Source organism: Egretta garzetta, unplaced genomic scaffold (assembly GCF_000687185.1).
Source record: "Egretta garzetta isolate BGI_Z169 unplaced genomic scaffold, ASM68718v1 scaffold53, whole genome shotgun sequence".
NCBI classification, from domain to species: Eukaryota; Metazoa; Chordata; class Aves; order Pelecaniformes; family Ardeidae; genus Egretta; species Egretta garzetta.
In genome coordinates this window covers 821,348-844,179 of record NW_009259312.1, presented here as the reverse complement: position 1 = coordinate 844,179, position 22,832 = coordinate 821,348, and the positions used below count along the sequence as shown (strand labels likewise).

The following is a 22,832-nucleotide window of genomic DNA, read 5'->3' as shown; positions in this document are numbered from 1 at the left end:
TATGTATGGGGAGATCCCACTGGGGACCCCAGAGTAGCCATCGTAAGCACTTGGCACAAAGCAGAGTCGATAAACAGGCCTCTGTTAATAAGCTAATGTACAAGAGTGATTAAGCAATGGAATTAAAATTTTGGTCCCTAAACAGCTGTACGTCAGTCAATCATAACTCATGACATTGTTCCTAGTGTATAGATGTACAGCAGCCTAAAATGAAAGTTTTTAAAGCAAAGTAAAATATGTGCTACGTACAAAGCAGAAGCAATAGGAATCTTCAAAAAATGGAGATGGCTGTCTATTTGGGTGTACTTTGTAATACTTTACTTGAATGTTTACAGCATGCTGTTTGCAAAGGAAAGATTTGGGTCTAATTTCAGGCATGCTGTGCACACTGGAGTGTATGGAAATGCTGTAGCTACAGACTCTGCTGTGCAACAGATTGGAATCCCCCCTTTGGCCTGTGCTCTGTGCTTGCTGGGGGAAATGGGGTACGTTTTGAATTAATAGCTGTCTGTGCGAGTTGCAACTGTTTTTGTGTGGTGAGACAGGCAAAGGCAGCTGAGTGTCCCGGCTGTTGGTCAGATGTTACCTAATTAATGACTGTTGCATGTTAATTATGTATTAGTGACTTGCTGCTGTGTTGTATAGGTCAAGTGGAGTCCCCTGCTGGAACGAGTGTTCCACAGCATGAAGGATGGGATATAGACATAATGCTTCTATTGGGGATGTTTCTTAATTCCTAGTCCTAATGTGTGTTTTCTTTGTTAGGCAGCAATATCACCATTGAAAAAATGGCCATAATGTCATGGTCAACACCCAGCTTTTGCAGGGCACTGTGCTCAGCTTACGTTTCAGACCTTTAGTACAGAGTCTCGGACTGTATTTGGGAAGTGCCTGGTGGTTGCAGTTGAGGTCCTTTGTTGAATGTGGAATTTATTTATTTTTTTTTTCCTCCTCTAGTGGTAACTTAGCATTCAAATGTGAAACGCTACATAAAGAATGAAATTACCCTCTTGGTAACTAGGTTTTCCAGCGCTTTACAGTTTTCTAGGCCATAGACCTTCTTGTTCTTCACATCAGAAACTCCCAGCCAAGTTAAGATGACTCTGTGTCAAAACTTTTTATGCCTCTGTGATTGAATTTCTAGCTAATGAAAATTATCTTCAGATCTGCATGGGTGGATCTTGACTCCAATGTTCTTCTCTGCCTACGTGCACAGATCTCCTTTTAAAGTCTGTGGGAGTTCTGCTTATGAAAGAAGATAGACTACCAATATCAAGATCCACCATATAAAGCAGCAAAAAGAGCCTTTTGCCCTCTTATCTTTAACACTTGGCTCAATGCTGAGCAGTAGAAGAACATTTTTATCCAGGAGTGTGTGAAGGCCCGAACTATAATGGAGCTTTGAGTAAGCAAGAGGAAATAGCAAAGTTTGTGATATTTCTGTAGGTGCAGTTGGACACGGAGTGGGGATAATAGTCTGAAACAGCAGAGAGGAAAGGAACAGTAAGATGTAATGAACAGTGAAATCAGATATAACGTCATGATCTGAAAGATTAGGATCCAGCAAGAAGACAGAAAGAACAGAAAGCTAAAGGGAGCAAGACTGGAAAGGGAAATGTTTTATATCTCTGGTTTTAGGCACTGTGGACATCTAGGGGTACTCGGATCTTCCTCTTTCTGCTCTCATCTATTTCTGTGTTTTAAGTATAAAATCTGTAAGCTTTGTACATGTGATTAACTGCACAAGTTCTTTGAATTTATGTCTGAAACACTTTCGAAAATCCATCTCTGGACAGTGTTGTGATCTTGTCCTAAATGTACTCAATTTGTCATTATCCATGTATTCAAAATCCTTGCTCTTTTCTTTTGGTCCTGATGCTGTAGTAGAACCTAAGTCTTTAATTCCTAGTATCTTGTATGCTTGTGCTGAGGAATTCCCAGTTTACTCCTTACTGTGTAACTGAAGAGCAGTTACCTGCATGCTACATATTCCTAATTGAATGTGCTCCATGGCCAGCCTGTGCTAAATGTCAGCAGATCCCTGGGCTGGAGCCTTCCTAGGCAGCCCGCTGAAGCTGCTTGGTGAGGTGGGTACAAATTAAGTCAGAGCCTGATTGTGCTTCAGGGCTCTGTTGGGCTGCAAGCGTAGCTGCAAGCCCTATGGACAAAGTCTTGTTTCTGCATCTTTGGTAGAGATAATAAGCGCTGGCTGAGTATCATCTGACTGCAGTCTTTTTTTGTCAGGAAAATGTTTATCTGATTAAATCAAACTGTCTTATGTAGAGATATTGCTTTGGTGACAGTTTTATTGAAGAGTTGTGCTTTGATAAGATCAGGGGCCTTTGCTTCAATTTAATTTCAATTTTTATTATATTGCATAATTTTGACATAATATAAAAGGGTATTATAACAAATGAGAATGCAATTACTTTGTGAAAATAATAAAACAAAAAATTTTGACCTCATAGAAGTAAAATGTTCACCTTTGTCAAAATGAAATGGCTCATTTTCACGAGTGTCAGTTCAAGTTTTTAAACCAGATTTTTTTTGTAATTTTTGTCTTGCAGGGAAAATTCAGGATATTGGCAAAAAAAAAGTCCCAATTCATGTGGCTTCTCATGGTATTAAAAATGCCAATTCTAATCTGGCTTCACAAATTATTATGCACATGAGCACAGTGGTGAAGGCTGGAGTTGGGTTTAGGCCCTTTCTGTTTGCAGTGCTCTAGAGAGTGGTATCCATGCCCCAACGCTCAGACGGAAGGAGAGAGGGGCCGTCAGGGAAGATTACTGCTGGTTTACAGATGGGGGACTCCAGCCTAGAGAGCTGAAATTTTTACTCAAGGTCGGACAAGAACTGTGAGCACACATGGATCTAAAAAGTTCATTGATTCCTTATTCAGTGCTTTTAACCCAAAGCTGTTGCTGCTTTTCCAAAGCTTTCCAAATGCAGCCTGCGGATGACATGAAATAGTCTGAGTTGAGGAGATGCTGCCATAAAGAACGGGTGCCCAACTGGAAAAGGCTAGTGGTGGTAATTCTCTGAAAAATGGAGCTGCAGCTTTTTCTTCCATTTCCCCTCTTACCAGCCCACCATCGAGCTTTGTTGTGATTGCCTTGAAGGCGCACCCAGATCCTGCTGTCGGAATGCCACTCCTCCCTCTCCTCCCTCCTGGAAAGCCAGGCTACACAGCCCCTGCAGAGCCAAAGAAATGCTTCCCCTGGCCGGAGAGCCGCAGTGAATTTTAAGCAGGGCTTTCTCTCCCAACAAATTGCCTAATAAAAGGGCAAGTATTAATCACATGTCTGGAAAAAGTTTGTTTTGATCTCTGTGTCTGCTATTCCAGCTTTAAAGAACAGAGCCTTTTCTCAAATACTTTCCTGGTAATAGAATTGGGATATAATTCCTAGAAGACAAATCTTGGCAGGTATGAAGTGTATAATATCTATCCTTGATTGAACTTGCAGCCTAGCCTAATACTTCCCACATTTTCCTGTTTTCAAAGTGAGTTTGATCTTGTACTGAAGGAAATGATTCTCTTTACTTGAGCCCCCTCAAATATTTCACAGCAAGAAGGGTGTGATTCATTACTTAGGGAGCCCTCATTACATGCAGTTGTGGGATACTCATCTTTTTCCTTTATCTACTCTGCTGGAAAACTTGGATACCTTGTTTTACTAAACAAAATCAAGGTCAGGGATGTTAAAAACAAATAGATCGGCTTATTGAACTTGATAGTATAATCATTTTCTTGTTGCTAGCTTTAGCTTTTCTTTGCTGAAATAAGATTAGCAGAGATTACAGCTATTTATTTTGGAGGTGTAGCATTCTGGACAGGGAAGCTGTGAAGGGATTGCTTTAAATGGGTCTTCATATTTTAAGAATTTGCAAACCCTCATTTCTTTTGAGGGTTATTTGTTTCTGTAACTGTTACTCTTGCCTGCAATTACTCTTTTCCAAGATAATACTTGGTGGAAACACCTTGAGTATCTTCTTTATTTCCATGTTGCATGTTCCTCTATTAAAGCAATGATGTTTTTTCTGATGTAAGCTCATGCAAATGAGATCAGAATTTTTCACTCCCTCTGTAAGTGATGGTTTGTCGAAGGATTCTTTTAATACTCACTTTGTGAAAGGAGTAAGTGCTAACCTTCATTTACCTTTATTAAATACAGATAGGCCCTAGTAAAGGACCTAGTAAAGCACTAAGCCATGCACTTAAGTACCTTCCTATTCAGTAAAACACTTAAGTGTGTTAGCTCAGTATGTGTTTAAAATGCTTTGTCGAACCAGTGTCAGAAGACCGTGGCACATCCATCCCAGCACTAGTGGTACTGGAGGAACCCAGTGGGCTGAAGAGACCCACCTGAGTGGGTAACTGAGTATTAGTAACATCTCAGTGCTCTGTGTTTTAAGGTCAGTTGTTCACTTTTCAGGACTGTATCAGGTTTACATGGCAATGTCTTGGTAGCACAGGATGGAATTTCTATGCTTGTTAGGCTTCATAAGGCTCCCACATCTCTCTTCTATCTCTCCGCTCTCACAGTTATTAGTTTGAAACAGTAGCCAGGTCTGGATTTCCCAACGTTTCTTGTATCCCTGATTGCAGATCAATAACATTTCACTTTCCTTGACAAGTGTAAAAGAGTCACAAGACCTTAAAGCTAAAATCTAGGAAGTGCAAACACGTGATGTTCCTACATCAAGTCTCGCGCACAAACCTCACGTAAAGCTTCCATCTGCTTTGCAGATAGTGCTTGTCTACACTTTGCATTGCATCTTCTTCGTGACCACAGCTGAAAGGAGATGAAAGTCCTCCAGCTTTTCACTTCTTTGTTAGGATTTTGTAATATTTCTTCAGATGTCACCGGCACATGTGGGAGCGGCTCTGCCCTGTAATTCCAGAGCTCCTCGACTAGAGGTCAGTAACACATCAAAGAATGTCAGACAGAAAATCATAAGCTGTGGCGCATTGGCCATCACTAGACATTTTATTTTGCATTTGCAATGAAGACTTGTGATATGGTTAATCAGCAGCAGCTATAAGTCACTGAGATATGTGGCCAGGGTAGTGGAATGCTTCTATTGTCTTTTTTTTTTTTTGTATTAGAAGCATGTTGGAAGTAGTGCTTCCAAATTTTAAACGATAAGAAAAATGATCACCCTTTTAATATCATTTGTTCTTACACAGTAAGTTACACATTTTCATGTGATACGTAGTTTAGAAAAAATCCGATTTCTAGGAATTTTTACTGCTAAATCTTTATAGAATCTCTTCAGTTGCATTGGTGTTTTCTTCACCCAGTGCTAGCTAATGTGCTTGGAAGAAAAGATCGGTGTGTGAAGCAGAGGTAGGTAGAAGTAGATTACTTTACAAATAGGCTGAGAGTCCTATTTGTCATGTCCTTACAACTTCATAGAGTATAGAACAGATCAGTCACTTGTTAATGAAGGGTAAGTTTACGAATGCTTAAAGGTAAAATAGAGATTTTTTTTTTTGCTTGTTTGTTTGTTTCAATTTACTTTAAAAATAACCCTTATTGTTCCATCCTTTTTTTTTCCTGCTAAACTGTTCCTGCCCGGTGATAGAGGAATCTGTCATCTGGACAATTAAAAAACAATTTATGGAGCAGCTCTTTCTCTTCCAGACGCATTTCTTTAAAGGATGTCTTGAACTGTGCTGCTATTTTAGTAGCAAGTTGTTCAAATACATACTCTGAATCATTCCTCCACAGAAGCAGGCACAAAGGATTCTGTTTGTATTCTTTGAGTGTGTCCTACCCTGAAAATACTCATTTCCTTTATCATGACTAATGCCATTACTGAGTGGTTTTGCTGAGACACTTAGTTCAGCTGTGTTCATGACCATGATTAGTGCATTTGTCTCCAGCTAAAATGCTGATTCTTATTTGAATGCTGCACTCCTAAGAGCTGTGCTCTAACTCTGTATGAAGCAGAAATTGCTGTTTCCCAGCAGTCTTGTCTCAGCTAAGTTGATTCCCCCCCTGCCCCAACCTCTGCAAAAAGAAACCTAGGCCAAGGCATTTTGACGGTCTTAACAGCGCAAGTCCTGGTTCCTTCCCTCACACCAGTTTCACACTTGCAAGCTACATTGTGATTTATGCCAGAGTTAGAAAGAGTGGAACCAGACGTAGTAATTCTAAAATGTAAAATATTAGCAACAATTATAATGAATGGTGTAATTCTAATGAATAGAATATCAAGATGAGAGATGCAAGCCTTTCTCAACGTAATGGCAACCAAGAGTGACAGGCCTGCCGTCAGTCCAGACCCAAGACTTCACTGAGCTCGTTTGACTCCAAAAATCTCTTACTGAAATATAAGAGTAAAGGCGGTTGTGCTATCTAACAGAGGTTTCTCATAAACTTGGCTCAAAACTGAGCCAAATATTTAATTTCAGCTGGGTTCTGTGCCGTGGCTCTGCGTTTTTTTCTTTCCTCCCCGCTTCAAATTCAGGAGAAGCATAAGAAAGAATAAAACAAATTCTCCGAGATGTGTTTTCTCACTGCTGATTCTGTACAGACAACTTCATAGGGAACCTGTTGTATAGGAGGAATATAAATCCTGTTTGCATTAAGAAACTCTTGGTATGATTTGAACTGAAAACTTAAAGCTATAAAAGTGGTCAGTGGGGCTCCTGTTGTGAGCTGCAGACACAGGAGACCTCTTGTGCTGGAGCAGCAAAATGCATTAGTCTAAAAGTGGCTGGTTTTAAGAAATGATTATGCCTTGGAAATGTTATGATGGGCAGGACAGCAGAGATGAGTTTGAGGGTTGGTATTTAGTTTTGTAAGGATATTATTAACAATAGTTACAGTTGGAATTGGAATCAGGCTGAAAAGTAGTGTCCTTCAGTTCTCTTCTCCAGGCAGTCTTCAGGCTGCACAGCAGCTTAGCTCTTGTGGCCAACTTGCACTTTCATGATTACTACCTTATGGTTAGTAACCCTGGCCCATTTGGTGTCATACCAGCATCTCCCTGTTTAGCACCAGCAAGGCAAAACAATCTTCATAGAGAGCAGCACTGAGGCGAGCTCAAACAGTACAGCTGCTTTTAAAAGCCCAGTGCAGTCATCTCTCAGGGTATGGCATCTCTTTCTTGAGCTCGTACACTGCCAAAGCATGCCACTCCAGCCTGCCAGCTCCAGAAGTGAATGGTGACAGGCCGTCATCATCTGTTATCCCCTGTCATTCCATTGGGTTTAAAATGGAAACCCAAGCTTGTGCGGTAGAAACTCATTTCATGCATTTGATCACTGAATGAGGAGGGGAAACAGAATGTAATAGGAACTCTGGGGTTTTTTTAACCTCTTTCATAAAGTAAATCAAGTTCTCTGCTGGTGTGACTGCATGAAAGCTGCTGGGATTAGCAGACTGGCATTGTTTCACTCAAATGGCAAAGGTAGATTTCTAGTTTAAGTGGTGCCACACGGTTTTTTTACTAGAAAATGTTCAGTGTTTCTAATCTCCCATTCTCAGTTGGGTCTAGAGACTCTAACTGGATAAGGGCCCAGTTGGGCTAGACACCGTGCAAACCATTGCAGGGGGGAGGTTTTGTGCTGCGGCTGAGCTGGCTGCCAGTAGCAGGCATGGTCCCACCTCCCTGCTGCTGTTCACAGCTGGCTGGCTCTGCCCTCCCCCTTCTCTTGGTGCGCGTCTGATTCCCTGGGAGCTGGTTCAGCTTGATAACCCAACAAAAACCACTTTTTTTTTTCCCCTTCTGTTGATATAGCTCACCAAGAAGTTAGAGGAGTGCCAGAGCGCAAAGGACCGTGTGACCTAAGATGCAGCTCCTGCCTTGCAGAACTTCACACCTACATGAAGACAACAGATGAAAGCAATGCAATTACCATTCCAATGTATCTGAACTTTTCAAGTGGCTTTGCAAGGAGTGCAGTAGTTGTATGGAGGCAGTAGTGCAATTAGGGGCTGTGCATTAGTACGTTGTTGCAAGGGGTGAAGGTGGTAGTCTGGCCTGATTCTGGAAGGCGATGAGCACCAGGTAGGAACTGGATGAGCTGAGCTCATGTCATGAACAGCAGTTTAACAAGTAGTGAAACTAGGGGGATATGATACTATCACTTTCCAAACTGGGCAATCTCAAGATCCTAAACCACAAACCACTTTTTTGTCAGATACAAAAGACCATTTAAACGCTGCTACTTAAGCATCATACTGGTGACTTGGATAATGACTGAAAAAACATTAATAATCTTCGCTCTGAGATGTTGTTTTATCCGATGTTCTTCTGAAGATTAATTTTTGTACAGTGTAGTTTTTACCATTATGGATCTCTAGTCTTATCAGAAAATGATAAAGTAGTACAATATCAACAAGCAACTAAAGCAATGTTTGTTTTAGGGTGAATGGGTTGTTCCAGTGCCAGGTGAAATCTGTAGGTGAATTGCAGTTGACTTTAAAGGGTTGGAACTTAGCAGATTTCTCCTCTTCCCTGAAACTCTCCAATCTACTGATACTGATAGTCTAGTGTCTTGGACTAACAAAAAAGGTTTTTTAGCTACGTGGTGGTACGCTTGCACAGAAAGCCCAGCTCTAGTCCTATTATTGTCTTCTCTCCATAGTGTTATTTTTGTTATTGTTTATAGCTTGTGAAAACAGGTTTATCGCCAGTGAGAAAGCAAAGAGGGAAACTCTCTCTGTGACAATTTTCATACATCTGGTATCATTATTAATATTTTATATTATTAATAATAAATAGCAGTTTTATAGGAATGGTTTCCTTTTATGGGCGATGGCGGGACAGCTGTCTAGTTTGTAATTTTATAATTTGTCCTGCAGGCAATTTTGTGCTTATGGCATATTGACTTCAGTAGGGAATTCTGCTTAAAACCTGATGGCACAACAGATAACTCTGTATTTCCATGAAGGCAGGTGTAGGCATTTGTGTTTCCACTGCCAGTCTCTAGGTACCTCTTTGGAGAGGCTTTGGAGGAAGAAATCAGTGGGCTTTCCATGTGTGTCCTGCACGCAAAAGGTGAACTTGCTAGGAATGGTTACACTGATCCGTGGTGTGAGATGGTTGAAAAGTTACCTCTCCTCCCCTTAAGAATTGTTTTAATCTCTTCAGATCCCTTGGGGGCTTTGCCATTAGGAAAGGATCACAACTTCCACGTGTGCTACTGAAATTGCAGCAAAGCCTCAAAGTACAAAGTCATCTTTTTAGGTCTCTAACCCCGTCAGTAGTCCTTTGTGGGACTCGTGGCGTAGGGATTACTCCCTCTATCTGAAGGACACCCTGGTTCATCTAAGTGATCGCCTCAGCCCCAAAGAACAGCTCATAACACTGAGAATGGTTGATTGCATTTAGCAGAGCTCTCCAGTTCTTGTGAGCTGAGCTAAGCTCCTGTCTAGCAGGTGAATCGGAAAGCCTGAAAGCAGTAAGTATCTGGAACAGTTATTACCTTCCTCTAACAAGCTCCTGACTGGCAAGTTGGGTTTAATACTTCTAACATTAATGGCAAAAATGCTGCAACCTACTGACTAGTTCTCAGACACAAACCAGATACCAGGGATCCAGCGTACAAAGTCTTAACCCCCAAGGCTATTGCCTCGTTTTTTCACTCTTTCAAATAACCTTGCCTCTCATAAATCTGTTGCTCATTTAAAGCAAACTTTCTGCTTGCATCAGAAATTACTTCCAGCGTTGGATATGAAGCGTTCTGCAATATGTTATAAAATGAGGGCTGGATTCACTGCTTAAATAAAGAAAGCCAGTTTTCTTCAAACGGATCATTTATTGCTACCTTCATGCTGTATATTTATTGTGAGGATATTGTCACATTTCTTTCAGTTTTGAAAATGTAAGTTGGATTTTCTCTTTCAGGTTGCCATCTGGTGTATTGCGAACAGTCTCAGAGAGTAAGAGGCCATCTGTTAATACTTTTTCAGGAAGCTTTTTATAGAGCAGTGAAGTGGCAAATCTCAAAAACACGTTGTAATGACTTACAAGATCTTGGGTATGTGTACAAGTAAAGGCTGATATTTTATTCCTATCAACAATATAGTTATCAAGCTGGGAAGGAAAGGAAGAGAAGAAAGAGAACTTGCACACAAATGCACATGCATTTTAATGGCTCTAGTGCATATATTACTTTTTCTATTTTTACATAAAATGTAAAGTGAGTTTCTGAAGCTCTGATTCAGTTTATGCTTTAGCAAGACTGATTGCCTCTTTGAGACACTGTTTCCTTCTTTAACCATTAATAGAAATCAAGTGACCCAGGATTTTACCTAATAATACTAAAAATGTAGCTTGCGTTACCATAGCATGTGATTTTACATCTCCAGTGGCTGCTCTACCTAAGATGCTGATATGTCTACTGCAAGATGGCTGCCATGTAGGAAGGCCTTCAATTCAGACCTGCTTTTAGTGACAACAACCTCAAGTTCAATATCTGGTGTATTCCTAAGGCAGAATGTTAGTTCCACATTCAGCTCCACAAGCAGAGAGATTTTCACCCCAAATTTGATATGCTCACTCGGTCATTAATGGTAGCAGTAGAGGATATGACTGACAGAAGTGTTGCCTGATCAACCATGGAAGTATTCTGATTGTTGTGGAACAAAAAAGATTGGGAAGGAGCTAGGTATGAGAATCACCAACTAAATGTGTGCAATGAAGCTCGCTGCAGGAGTAGTTGGCATTAACCTGGCCCCTCTCTATGTCTGACAGAGCACGCCTTTTTTTTCTGCCCATGGCTGTATTGTGCAAGAAGAGGACGCAAGTAAACCCTTGTAAGGTGCCATGATGCTGGTGACAGTTTAAAAAAAGATTGTGCTGATGATTGGTGCTGTCATTTTATGGTAACATAAAGTGAAGGCCTGAGGAAGAGAAGAGATGACCTCTGTGAGGTTATCCATGAGGTCTCTGGTACAACTAGGAGTAAGTGCTGGGTTTCCTGAGAGCCTCTCTGTGGGCTGTGTATGCTGAGCCATTTTTTTCCACTTGCATTGACTTCCTCATAACTTTATGGTCCAGCAGAAGCAAAAAGAGTTATGTCATGTGCCTGCTGTGTGCAGTGCTGAGGTTATCTCAACTCTCTTCTGGCCTGTCTGAGAGAAGACACTTGCTTCTTTCAGGATCAGGCCCTTTGAAAGCACTCAGAGAAGCATCAGATGACTGATTTCTTTAAGTCTGACATGCTGAGGAAGAATGACAAGCGCTGATCATCTGGGCAGGTGACTGTAGTTTTGCTACCACAAAAAGATGTGATCAGGCGTGTTTTGTTGAGTGCATTATCTGAAATGCCCCAGTCAAGCACATTTTTCTGTATTTTAATGCTGTATTAATTCCCTGTGCTTTGTGTTCTGCACATACAAGATTCTGTGGTGATGTTCTTGGGCATCCCTCTGCAGAACCAGTCCTGCTTCAACGAAGAGTAATAGTAAAATCTTTTTCTCTTCAGTGGTTCCAAATTTGATAGTGAGACATCAAAAATATCATCCAGGTAATAAATGCTGCAAGGTCATGTAAACCTGTAGTAAGGGCTGTTCAGACTGGCATTGTGCTTAAATATTATCATCATTTAAACAAAACTAGGCAGCTGTAAAAGCAAAGGCAGCATGAACATCACCGTAAAATTAAGCCCACTAGCTAGCAGTGAGAGAATCTGAAGCCTGTATGTTGGAAGAGTTTTAAAAGTAAATGCAGGTTAGTTTTTCAGTGCTAACAACCCTTGGAAATAGAGAAGTGAGCCCAGCTGTGTTCAATATAATGCGAGTCAGCTCTGCATAATGGTATCTAGCAGTGGTCAGAGTATCTTCTAAAAGTTTTATTTATAAAAAAGGTCTTTTCCAAATTATTTTTAGAGGCATTCTCTTTTATTGAATGAAAGAATCTTTGTCTTGTTCCCACATTTTTCATGTAAAAGGAAGATAAAGAATGAACGATAGAAATTGGGAAGGAGGTATTTTGTTGTTGCCAAAAGTACAATATCAGCTACAATTTTTAGTTATGAAGAGTGCTCTTTTTTTTACCCATCTAGTGCCCATGCTATGGTGCTGAATAAATGTTAGTTCACCAAAGGCAATAGGCAAACAGTCATAATTTTATTACTGTGTTATTTGAGAATGCTATTAGAAAGACCTACTGTTGACCCGAATCCAGCAAAGAGTTGACAGAAATTAGTCCTGTTGCCTCTATTCTTTCATCCCAAACCAAGCCTAGGTAGACTTGACTGGCAGCTGCCCTGGGCTCTAGCATCTTTCTTTGTTAAACACATGAAAATTCTGAGAGGTCTCCTAAGATGTCAGCAAGTTAAGCGCTGGTATGAAGATGTGCATTGCGTCCTTCATCCATTCCATGACTATTAAGCCAGGTTAGCATGTAGGCAAAAAAGCTCATGGCTGAAAATAATTCCCCAGAGGTGGACACTCATCACAGTCCCCTAAAAATTACCCGCCAACAGCTCAGCATTGAGAATTACAGTTTATTGGGCCACGATAGAGCGGGTTACTACACTGTCTACAGATGATCGGATTGAATTAATGGTGCATCATGTTGAATTTTCAAGTGTCCTAGCACATGGGGTACTACTTTGTGCCATCAGAACTGAGATGTTAACAAAACATCTGTGAGCTACACCTGCGTTGTACTGGCGTAATCTGGAGCCCAGGCCTCTCAAAGTATCAGGAACATAACTTTCCTGTCTTAGTGGTTTGTCTTATGTTGTGGTGCTTCACGTCTATTAGCTGGCATTGTGCAGATTTACTGGGGTAATGAAATATGAAAGATTGAATCTAGTCCTATTTAGGGTTAAGAGTCTGTAAATCGACTGTGCTTATGGAGACCAGGAATAATTTAAACACTGCTCACATTCCAGCCTCCGCAGTAGAGATGGGTATTTTGTTTTGAGGATTTTTTTCCTTATCTCAACTGCTGTACCATTTGGCTATCTAAAGCTTTTGCATGCCTCACAAACACCATCTGTTACAACCCAAGACACAAATACTGCAAGTGATTAGTGATAGAAGCCAATGTTGCAGCTGTATGTGGTGTGGAAACCTGAGAGAACCAGAACTTCCTTTGTAAGCCTGACATGTTGAATAGGGTGTTTGTGGTTTGTCAAGCTTTTGCATTCATCAATTAAAGATTAACTTTCTGCTGCTATGGAGACATGGTAGATTAAAAAAACCCCCCAACCCAAAAAACAACACACCCCACAGCCCACCCCACCCCCCCCAACCCCCTAAACAAACAAACAAAACCCAAATCAGAAAACCCAAGTGTTCCTCATAGGAAATGTTACTGGAGCAAGTAAAGAGCCTACGACGGAGGAAGTCCCTAGCAAGGAAATGTTTCCAACTGCCACATCCGAGTACGTTGTTAGAAGAGTACGTTGCTCTTCCTAAAGTCATAAAACACTGAAAATATACATATAACAGGGACCATTCATCTCTTCTAGCCATGGGAAGATTGCAATAAATACCAATATATTTCTCCTGTTATTCAATATGTGTTTACAGTATACACCAGTTCTTCTCGAGTTCCAGTACTGTTTTTCCTCTTTGTTTTATCCTCCAGCATCAGCCTTGATTGCAGTAATGGATGAACAACTGCTTGTGCTGAAGGATACCAAATTAGAGAGGAACACCATGTGTACTCATGGGCATACATGAGAGATGAGCAGGAAAGGGGAGGAAAGCTTATATTTGGCTGCCTTCAGGGAAATTGTGTCAGTGCGTGATAATCCAGGGCATGGTTCAACCACAGAGACTGAAATTGTGAAATGGTGGGGTGAGTCCCTTTTCAATGCTGAATAAAAGAAACTGTTCAAATCAAGAACCATATCAGTTCTGTCATTGCTAATCTTCCCCTCCGTCTCTAAGCTATGCATGCCACTTTACCATCTTTAAGCATTTGGATTGCTTTAACATCATTAGTTAGGTGAATAACAAATATGAGGACAAAGTTTGAATCACCTGCTCTCCGTAAAAATCTCTGCAAAAATCTTTCCTAAGACACTCAGACCCTTATCAGGTTGTCATGCCACATAGTGCTTGTTTTGAAAAGAAGGAAGAGTTTTTATTCTAAAAAAACTTCCTGTTCACTTTATAGATTAATAGATCAAATTTGGAAGAAAGTAGGTGTATGACTTTTGCTTGTGCAGACTATTTTCCTCTGTATAAGCGCACTACTGTTCTCAAACTTGGTTTTTTTAAAATATTTTTTGTCCATGGAGACAGGGCAAGAAGTAATTGCCTTAAATTGAAGCAAAACATTTAAGATAGATATTAAGAAAAAAACCCCTTACTGATGGAAAGGACAGCAAAAGCTGGAGAGAGACTGTCAGGGAGGTTGTGATGTCTGCATCACTGGAGATCTTTGAGTAAATACTGTATTTACAGTTGAGCTCATCATGGATAGAAGGGTGAACTAAATGGCCTTCTGGGGTGTCTTCCAGTACTATGATTTTGTAAGGTTGGTGACCCAGGAGGTCTTTTCCAGTCCTGTGCTGTATGTAAGAAACGTCAGGTTCATCAATGAAGAGCAAGCACGGAACGCGGAGCTGCCTGGCTCCTGGGGTGCAATCCACTGCTGTGACCAGACCTGCCAGGGGCTTTAGCATGTACAGGAAAAGTTAAATGCCTCCCGGTGGACTCTGGATAGGGGGCTGGCTGACCAGGGAGGTACTTAGTTTAGGCAGTGGGAAAAGCTCGAGAATGAGCAAATCTTAATCCTATTTCTCTGGAGCTGTGGCAGCAAGAAGGTGTCCGTGTCAGACCAGGGTACATAGATAAGAAGTCTTCACTGTATCATGTTGTCCCTTGCTAAATACAGTAGTCAGGCTGATGGAGGAAGTTATGCTCTCCTCTCCTTTTTCATGGCTGAAATCTGGGGTGTAGGACATCCAGACTTGATATGGTGGTTGGCCTGTGGGAATATAAAACCACTTTTCCTTCTTTTTTAAGTCTTAAACACTTGTCCATTGAGTGTACTGTGGCATTTTGGGCATTTACAATTTACCAGCCAGGACTCATCGTGCCCGAGGAAGAAAATGAGACTTCCCAGCCTCGTGAGCCGGGCATGTCCTTGGAAGAGGAAAGGTGCTGTCTTGCCCCAGGAGCTGCTGAGGCCAGCTCAGTGGCCTGCCTTTTATTATGGGCTAGATTGCAATGGAAGGAGCTGGCATTTTGTTAATACACAGTTCCTTCTGGTGGTTTGATAACTCATATTTAAATAACCGCAGCGTATTTCGGAGCACTGAGCAGGCACATGTTTATGCCCTGCTAGTTGCCCTTTACTGTGTATTATGAAGTGTAAGACAGCAGGATCATGAGTGGCTGTGATTTAAATGACTAAATTTACTCTAGATTAAATGTTTGCCTTTCATGTTTGATTTCTCATTAACTGAGAATTTACAAAGTCAAGTACACAGTCCCATTCTTATTTGTAAACTTGCAGCTTTCTCTTTTAATGCCTAATAATAAGTTCTCCCTTCTGGTTGTTTAATGTATCAGTTGTGATTCCGTTTTGACAAATCTCTCAGCAGTTCAGAAAACTCTTTGTTACAAGGAAATAAATACCCTGCTGACTCAATGGGAAAGAAACGCTTTTTGTCCTTTGAAAAATGTTGCAGCCCTGTAGATTGGTCAGTGTTACTTATCTGAATAGTGCTATTGTAGAGAGGAAAAGGGTACTTTATTGGGCAAAAGAGCATTCAAGGGTACTGAAGTATGTAGGGCAAGGTTATCAAGGCTTTACTTTGGTAATGTCTATTTTTGCTTTGAAAGATCATCTTACATGTGATATTTGTCTCTGTTAAATGCATTGCCTTTATTATTGCAGTAGCTTTTCTTTTTTAATTACAAAATGCTGACAAGATGTTTTGCAGTGACATATTATAACTACATTAACCAGGTGCATTAGGATCGGTGTATACGGCAATTGATGCTTTCTCTTTGTCACTTACATAATGAACCTTCTTCTGCCTGTACAGAATAAAATATTTATCTGGAATGCAGGCTAAAGCAAATGCTGGAGACTGGAGGAGGTAAAAACAGGCTGCCTGCAGTGAATAATTGTTATAATCTCATTGTCCTTTGCAAAGTTGTTAATTAAGGCCTTTACTAAGCAGACTGTGCTTGCAGGAGTCCCACAGAAGTCAAGTTGTAGTACTCTCATGCATCTGGTAGCTTGCAGTGGTTTTAGCATACTTAATACAAGGCTCCCCAAGTTCCATCCTCAGAGAAACTGTATATTAGGGGGGATGTCTTGTAATGCTCTCCCCCTTCTCTCCACTGCACTTCTCTCTTTGAAATAAGAAAGAAAACAACACCTGAAGGAGGCTGGTAAACCAGCATGTAGAACTTGAGTAGCCTTCATCATCAATATTGGCATGTAAGCCTGCTAGGGATGTGGGGCTGTTAGTTTATTTGCAGGTGCTCTCTGGAGTTTTCTCTGCAAGGAGCAAATGATATAAATTGTGTATACTTTGCCTACTCTGGTTCCAAGTCCTTTTTGTTATTTAGTATTTATATTTCTATAGCAACTAGAAGATCCACTTAGGGATTTTTGACCATTCCTGGTAGGCACCAGCGTAAATAGCGTAAGGAAACAATATTTTAGGTGAAGAGGTCTGAGCAAAAAATGATCCGTTGTTGTCAGTTTCTTTGTAGATGTTAATGGAAAAGAGAATTTTTTAAAACCAGAATGAATTAAATTTTAGGTTGTTTTCTCCATGAGGGGGACAACATGGGAGGAAGAAAAGAAAGCAAGAAAGTCCTGATTTTAAAAAGTAGCAAATGGAGAAGTTTGGTGCCAAAGGCTGATTGGACGCAAGAGCTGACATCTTGGGAGCAGATGAGAGGAAATGGGATGTGTCAATAATCATGAACAGCCTCAAAACTGAAGGCAAGAGATCCATAAATAATAGAGAAGGGAGAGCCCAAGGAGGAAGAGGAAAAACTGCAACACATGAGCTAAGAAAAAGGTATGATTTGGGAGGGAATGATACTGGGGAGAGATTGCATTAGGAAGGCCAGAGAGCAGAATGTTGATGTGACAGCAGGATTTAGCACAGGGATGTGAAGACTGAAGTAGGGATGGATCAACAGGTAGAGAAGCAAACAGAGTCAGTGTGGGGACTTTCTGAGAAAAGAGACACTGAATATGGTAATGCTGGGCATACAAAGGCACAGAGGAAAATAGGAAATGGGGTGAGGGTGAGAAGAATTCCTGGAGAACTAAAGGAGTTGGCGGAAGCAAAGTAATTTCTATGTCTGATGGGAAAGGAGGAAGAAAAAGGCAGAAGGAAGAGTAAGACATGCAAATGTTTAAAAGTCTTGTGTCCTTTTTTTCTTGGCAGAAAGTTGGCAAAAGCTTGTGTGGATAAAGAATAGGAGGCAGAATGAATTGTGGAGGTGGATTTATTTTTATCAGAAAAACAAACTTTGCTAGGGGGATGCCAGAGAAACTGATGGAGGAAATAATTCTGGTCTCCACAATTCTACTGGAGCCGCTTTCCCCTATGAGCTGAGCTGAAGTGGTATAAATGGAAGTGATCTGGAATGGAAGCTTGGAAAATCATACCTTGTTACTTGTGAAAAGCCAAGAGAGACCTTATTAATGGAAGAGAGAAAGGAGGCAGTGAGGAGGGGGCTGAAAGCAAACAGAAGATTTTCCTATGTACTAGACACCTGATGCAGTTGAGTTCTGAAAAAGCTGACAGACATGAAGTGGGAATGAGGTGGAGGAAGTGGGTGGGGCTGATGAAGGCAGTTGCAGCACAAGGGCTCCTCAGCAGAAGAGTCAAGCCAGACCTGCAGATGTGAGACCAAGGAGATGGGAGGCCACGAGCGCAGGTTGCTCATCAGCGTAGAAGTTGCCATCGTTGAGAGTTAAGCTGAAGGAGAGCCAAGAGTCAGTCGGAGAGGAAGGTTGATGAGCAGTTGGATCCATGGTAGACAGTGGCAACACCAAGTGGGCGAGATAGCAGGCCTCCTTGTTTACTAGAATGAAGTGTCTCTCTGCTGCTTAATTAGTTTAATTAGGTCAGTTGTTTTAAGTTAGAACACACATTTCATAGTTTTTGGCAGTGTCTGTAAAAATAGGATTTAAAAAAAAAATCAACAAATGTGTGTAATTGAAAATGAGCCCACAATTACTGACTTAGACAGCTGTTTCATATTTATTTGGTGAATATGCTGGGATAAACCAGGAGTCGCACTGCTGAGCGGTGTAATTCTGGCAGAGGGAAGGGGCATCTCAGCAGCCCTTCCAGCGGGGTCTGCCCAGGCCCATCCCAGCCATTGCCCTGCTCCTGGTGGGGAACAGGAGCAGCTGTTGGCACGGTGCTTCCCAGTCCACTGACCCAGCCTCCAGCAATTTGGATTTTCAGAGCCAGTTGGGTCTTTTTATCCCTCATTTCTCCTGTCTGTCTGTAGAGAAATCGCTGCTTGGAGGGGAAGTGGTGCTTCTGCCGGCAGAGGTTGCTGCTGTTCTCTTCACCTCCTCCTCTTTTCAAGCTAACCTGTCATGTCAAGTGTTTAGCTGAAAGCAGTGGGAATTGTGAAGCTTTAATGTTTCCCAGACTGTAGTCTGCCACATTAACAAATCTTTCACTTTTCGGAAGATGATAGTGTCAATCACGGTGACAGGCTGAAAGACACCATTCATTGTTAATTAATTATTAGCTGTCAACTCGAAGACTTTGTTGAACTAAGAACATTCAGGCAGATTGTGGATTTCCTCTTTTTTAAACTTTATGTTTAAAGGACACTAAATACCCTTAATTATCAAAGTAAGTTGAAATCCTTTCATACCTCTTTCTTCTGCAGGTGACTGCTTCAGGTACAACATTAATTATAAGCAGAGTGAAGATTCTGTAGCTTCTTATTGTTGATTTATGTTTCCATAATGGATGAACTAAAAAAGAAGTAGTTTCCTTTCTTTGCTTTGGTAACAGCCCGTGATCCCCAGGCTGCCTCTGAGTCCTGGTGTTTGGAGGAAACAAACAAAAGAAAAGAAACTCGTGTTTCTGGAGAAGGCCCGAGAGCTGTATAACCTGAAATGGGGGCTGCGACTTTGTACCTGACTCCACCACGTAAATCCTTGGATTTGAGCTGTTGGAATATTTGAGTTTCACTCCTCTTGTCTGCACGATTTGGACCAAGAAAATGAGGGTCGCTTTCTCACTGGGGTTCCTGCAGGTGGGAATGAACTCTCACGGCTATTTCCTAAGTAACGATCCCATTTCCCAGCAGCTCTTGGCATGCCCAGCCATTGCTGCAGGGCTTTCTGATACAAGAGCCTTATGGTTAAATGTGAAGATGCGCATATGGATGCTCTTCTGGCTGGGTGGGGGACGGGAGTGCCCAGTCCAGGAAGGCAGCTTGTGCACATAAGTGCTTGCAGAATGTGTCTGCGAGTTTGAAAACACTGACCAATCCTCTCTCCACTTGGGCCTGCCAAACGCAAAGGGATCCAAAAATACTTACCTACCTCATAGGAGTGCTCTGAGGCTTAATTAATGCGTATGGCTAAAATGCTTTGAGATCCTCAGGTCATAATGATACTTAGCACTTTATATCTTCAAAGCCCCATACCCAATGCGAAGGAACTAATCCCAAACTAATTAGGCAAAAGGCACTATAAAAGTGCCAAGTGTTGTTATTTGCCTTAAAGTATTATTATTTAATCACAAATTGCCTCAAAGTGAAGTGTGACTGTATGAGATTAGAGACATAGTAATTAAGGCCTTGATTTAATATTTTAAAATTATTCAGCATACTTCAATGCAGCTCTTGAATTTTTTTCATTCTTTCCCAAACACCCAGCACACATTTTAATTTTTATAAACACTGTATTCTCATCGCTTAATAGGCTTTCCTTCTTCTCTCAGTTGTGCGCCCTTAGGATGTTGCAGTGCTGAGGGAAGATAGTTTGGTGAACACGGATTTGGCCAAGTTGGAACATAGCAGACTGCGTGTGTGTGTGAATTAAATATGACAAGAAGGAAATGTGTAAATAAAGTCTTTCTTGCATGTGTGGTAGATATATTTATGTATGTGCTGTGTAAGTTCTACAATGCAAAAACAGCTATGAAAGCATCTGTCACCCTGCATTACTTCCTCTGCCTTTGAGATACAAGCTGCAGCAGACCTTCTTAAGGATGACACTTCTCTGTGTGTCAGGGAGCAGCTGGAGTTGTACAGATTTGGGAAGCAATGACTGGGTAAACAGTCTGGTGAAAGTCACCCCTCTGTACAGAGTCTCAGCAGAAGGTTCAAGCACCACTTCTCTCCTAGATAAACCTATTTTAAAGGTGGAAGTGAACGTGAAGACCTTGTGTACAGGAGTAGATTTCATCCACAGTGTTGTGGTAGGTCTAGGGAAAATCTGTCGTTGGGAATAGACCATATTTGCTCTTCTTTCTAAAGCAGTGAAAGAGATTTATTTTTCAGATACAAATGGCTTGAAGCTCATAGTTACATGAGGACTGGATGCAGCACGACCATACTGTGCCAGTGTAACTTTACAGACCTTGGTGGAGATAATCCCCAGTCTTCTGGTGCTGTGAGAAGAGATTATAATTCACCGCGAGGCTGAACAAGCAAGTTCATGGGATAGGAAGGCAGTGACAGGGGAACAACCTGGAAACTTGTGCTGAGTGAGCCATGTGGTGGCACGCAGCCAATATGGTGACGTACTGAAAACTCAGTAGCAGCTACAGAGGTATTAACTCTGCAGAGACACCCTGCTTGAGTGAGAAGACGTCTGCAGCAAGAGGAAGTGTGGAGGTCCTGTAGCCCCAGATTGCAGTAACACCGTCTGTCCCCAGGAGTCTCTCTGCAACAGGTAGCATCGCTTCCAAAACAACAGTGCTCAGGATGACAGCAGCACCACCAAAATCGTGTTTGTCCTTGTGTATGCTTTTATGTTTGTAAAAATTGTAATTATTTAACACTTATTCAATCAAAGTAAGCTTTAGGAAGTTTGGGCGGGTTTTTTTTCTAGAGCAATGGTTTCTTGTAAACCATAGCAAAAGGTTATAAAGTGAATTTTCATAGAGCCATGATACCACATTGTCTTTGGACTCTTACCTTCTCTCCAGAAACCTCCCCCTGTGACTTACAGCATTTTTTTAATGCCTTGGAAGTTTGTGGATCCAATTTTTTGTGGGAAGCTGTTCTGTTCCCAACTGGTCTCAGAAAAGATTTGAGACCAGGAATTGTTGACATTGGTCTGCATGAAATCAGTTAGAGAGAGTTGCTTAGGTTGTTAAGGCTGGACTTAGCTGTGAAAAAATTTGGAGGATATTTGTCTTGGTTACTCCAAGATGTGCAAAATACTGAGCATTTGAATTAAATTTTGAAGGAGGCAAATTTTGAGGGGGTTCATGATGCAGCCACATTCACTTTCAAGGCTCTATCCTTTGTGTTGTTTATCTTGTATAGTGACAAGAAATTCAGCTACTGTAATGCAAAAGCCCTTTTGCAGGGGACCAGCTGTTCAGCTGCAAAGTGACTTCCCTGGCTTCACACCAGCTGAGGACGCTGCGCTGTACAGCGGGACCAGGGCTGCAGCATACAACTCTTTGACACCTGAAAGCTTGAGATGGTTTATTTTTCAGCATGAAGGACCAGCAGGTCTCTGTTTATTCTTAGCTTGCTTTTACTGAAGTGTTCAGCAGTCTTTTGCAGTGTAGGTGCATTGCTTTTGCAATGAAAGCCGGATATCAAGTAACCTTTGCCTCCTCCTGGAATGAAGCAATAAACCCTCCATCCTAACAAAAAACATCAATATAAGAATGATCTTTAAAGTGAATAACTGAACTAGGAAATTGTGCTTACATACATGAATGGGGTTTTGTGGTAATCTCGTTGCCAGCACGTATTTTAGTAGGAGAACTTCAGGGGTGGAGAGCATCTACTATAAAGTAGGAACAACTGAGTGCTGCAGACAAGCTGGTTCATCCTGGAGAACTGAAGCTCTTACTGAAGAGGCTGATGGGAAGCCCCCTTCCTGGTACTTACTCTTGATACTAAGGGCAGAAAAGGCAGGGAGACAAAACAGTGAGGCCTGCTGTACATGGGGTCATGTTTTAGTTAAGCTTCAACAGTTCCTGTTGTGTTGGACGTAGCGGGGCCTCCATAGCTTGTGAAGGAGATTGCTCAGGCTGGTGAAAATCAGTGTGGATCTGCTAATAGGATGTCAACTTTCACCAGCTCAGCGCCCAACCTGTGTGCCTTTATCATGATAAAACCTGCTGAGGAGTCCAAAACACGGTGTTGCCACATGCAAACATACACTGGGGGAAGCAACATTAAAGTCTTCCCATTGCTTACGCACTGTGGGGAAAGATGAGGTGAAATGAAGCACCGACCTAAAAGACAAGAGCCCCTGAGGAGATAGGTGCTATCAAAATGTCATCTAGATAAATAAGGACCCAAACTCCTAGTATCTTAAGTAGCTAGACTATTGATTAAAGAATCATGATAAATGAGTATAGGGCTGTGAATTAGATCAATACCATCAACCTTACAAGTCAATCTCCTGTACCAGCTTGAACACAGACAGTAAAAAAATACACTCAGGAGAACCACAAATCCTTGGGCTGATGGTGGCCTTGAGGCTTTAAGTTTTTCTCGGCCATTTAATTTTTTTCTTTGTTTCTCAGACTAAACTTAAAGAACTGCTTGAAGAGATGTTTACCCCAGAAAATATTTAGTAGTTCACAAAATTAAGTAAGACTACCAGTCTCCAAAATCTGGGCTCTGGAGTAGCTAAGGATATCTTCAGGACATTGTTATGCAACTCTTAGGGAGAAACTTTTCTGTGGCAATTGTGCT

The 22,832-nt window shown here is 41.4% G+C and overlaps 1 protein-coding gene across 2 annotated transcripts in view; it reads left to right on the top strand.

Moving 5' to 3' along the window:
* Window positions 1-9,806, top strand: part of IDS (iduronate 2-sulfatase) — a 20,564-nt gene extending 10,758 nt beyond the window's left edge. Inside the window, exon 8 of one of the 2 annotated variants that reach the window (XM_035891979.1) lies at window positions 7,753-9,806. In XM_035891979.1, coding sequence (XP_035747872.1) covers window positions 7,753-7,937 — 185 coding nt within the window. In that variant the 3' untranslated portion in view covers window positions 7,938-9,806. The remainder of the gene's footprint in view (window positions 1-7,752) is intronic. The other variant, XM_035891976.1, reaches the window with a different exon arrangement.
* The last annotated feature ends 13,026 nt before the right edge of the window (window positions 9,807-22,832 follow it).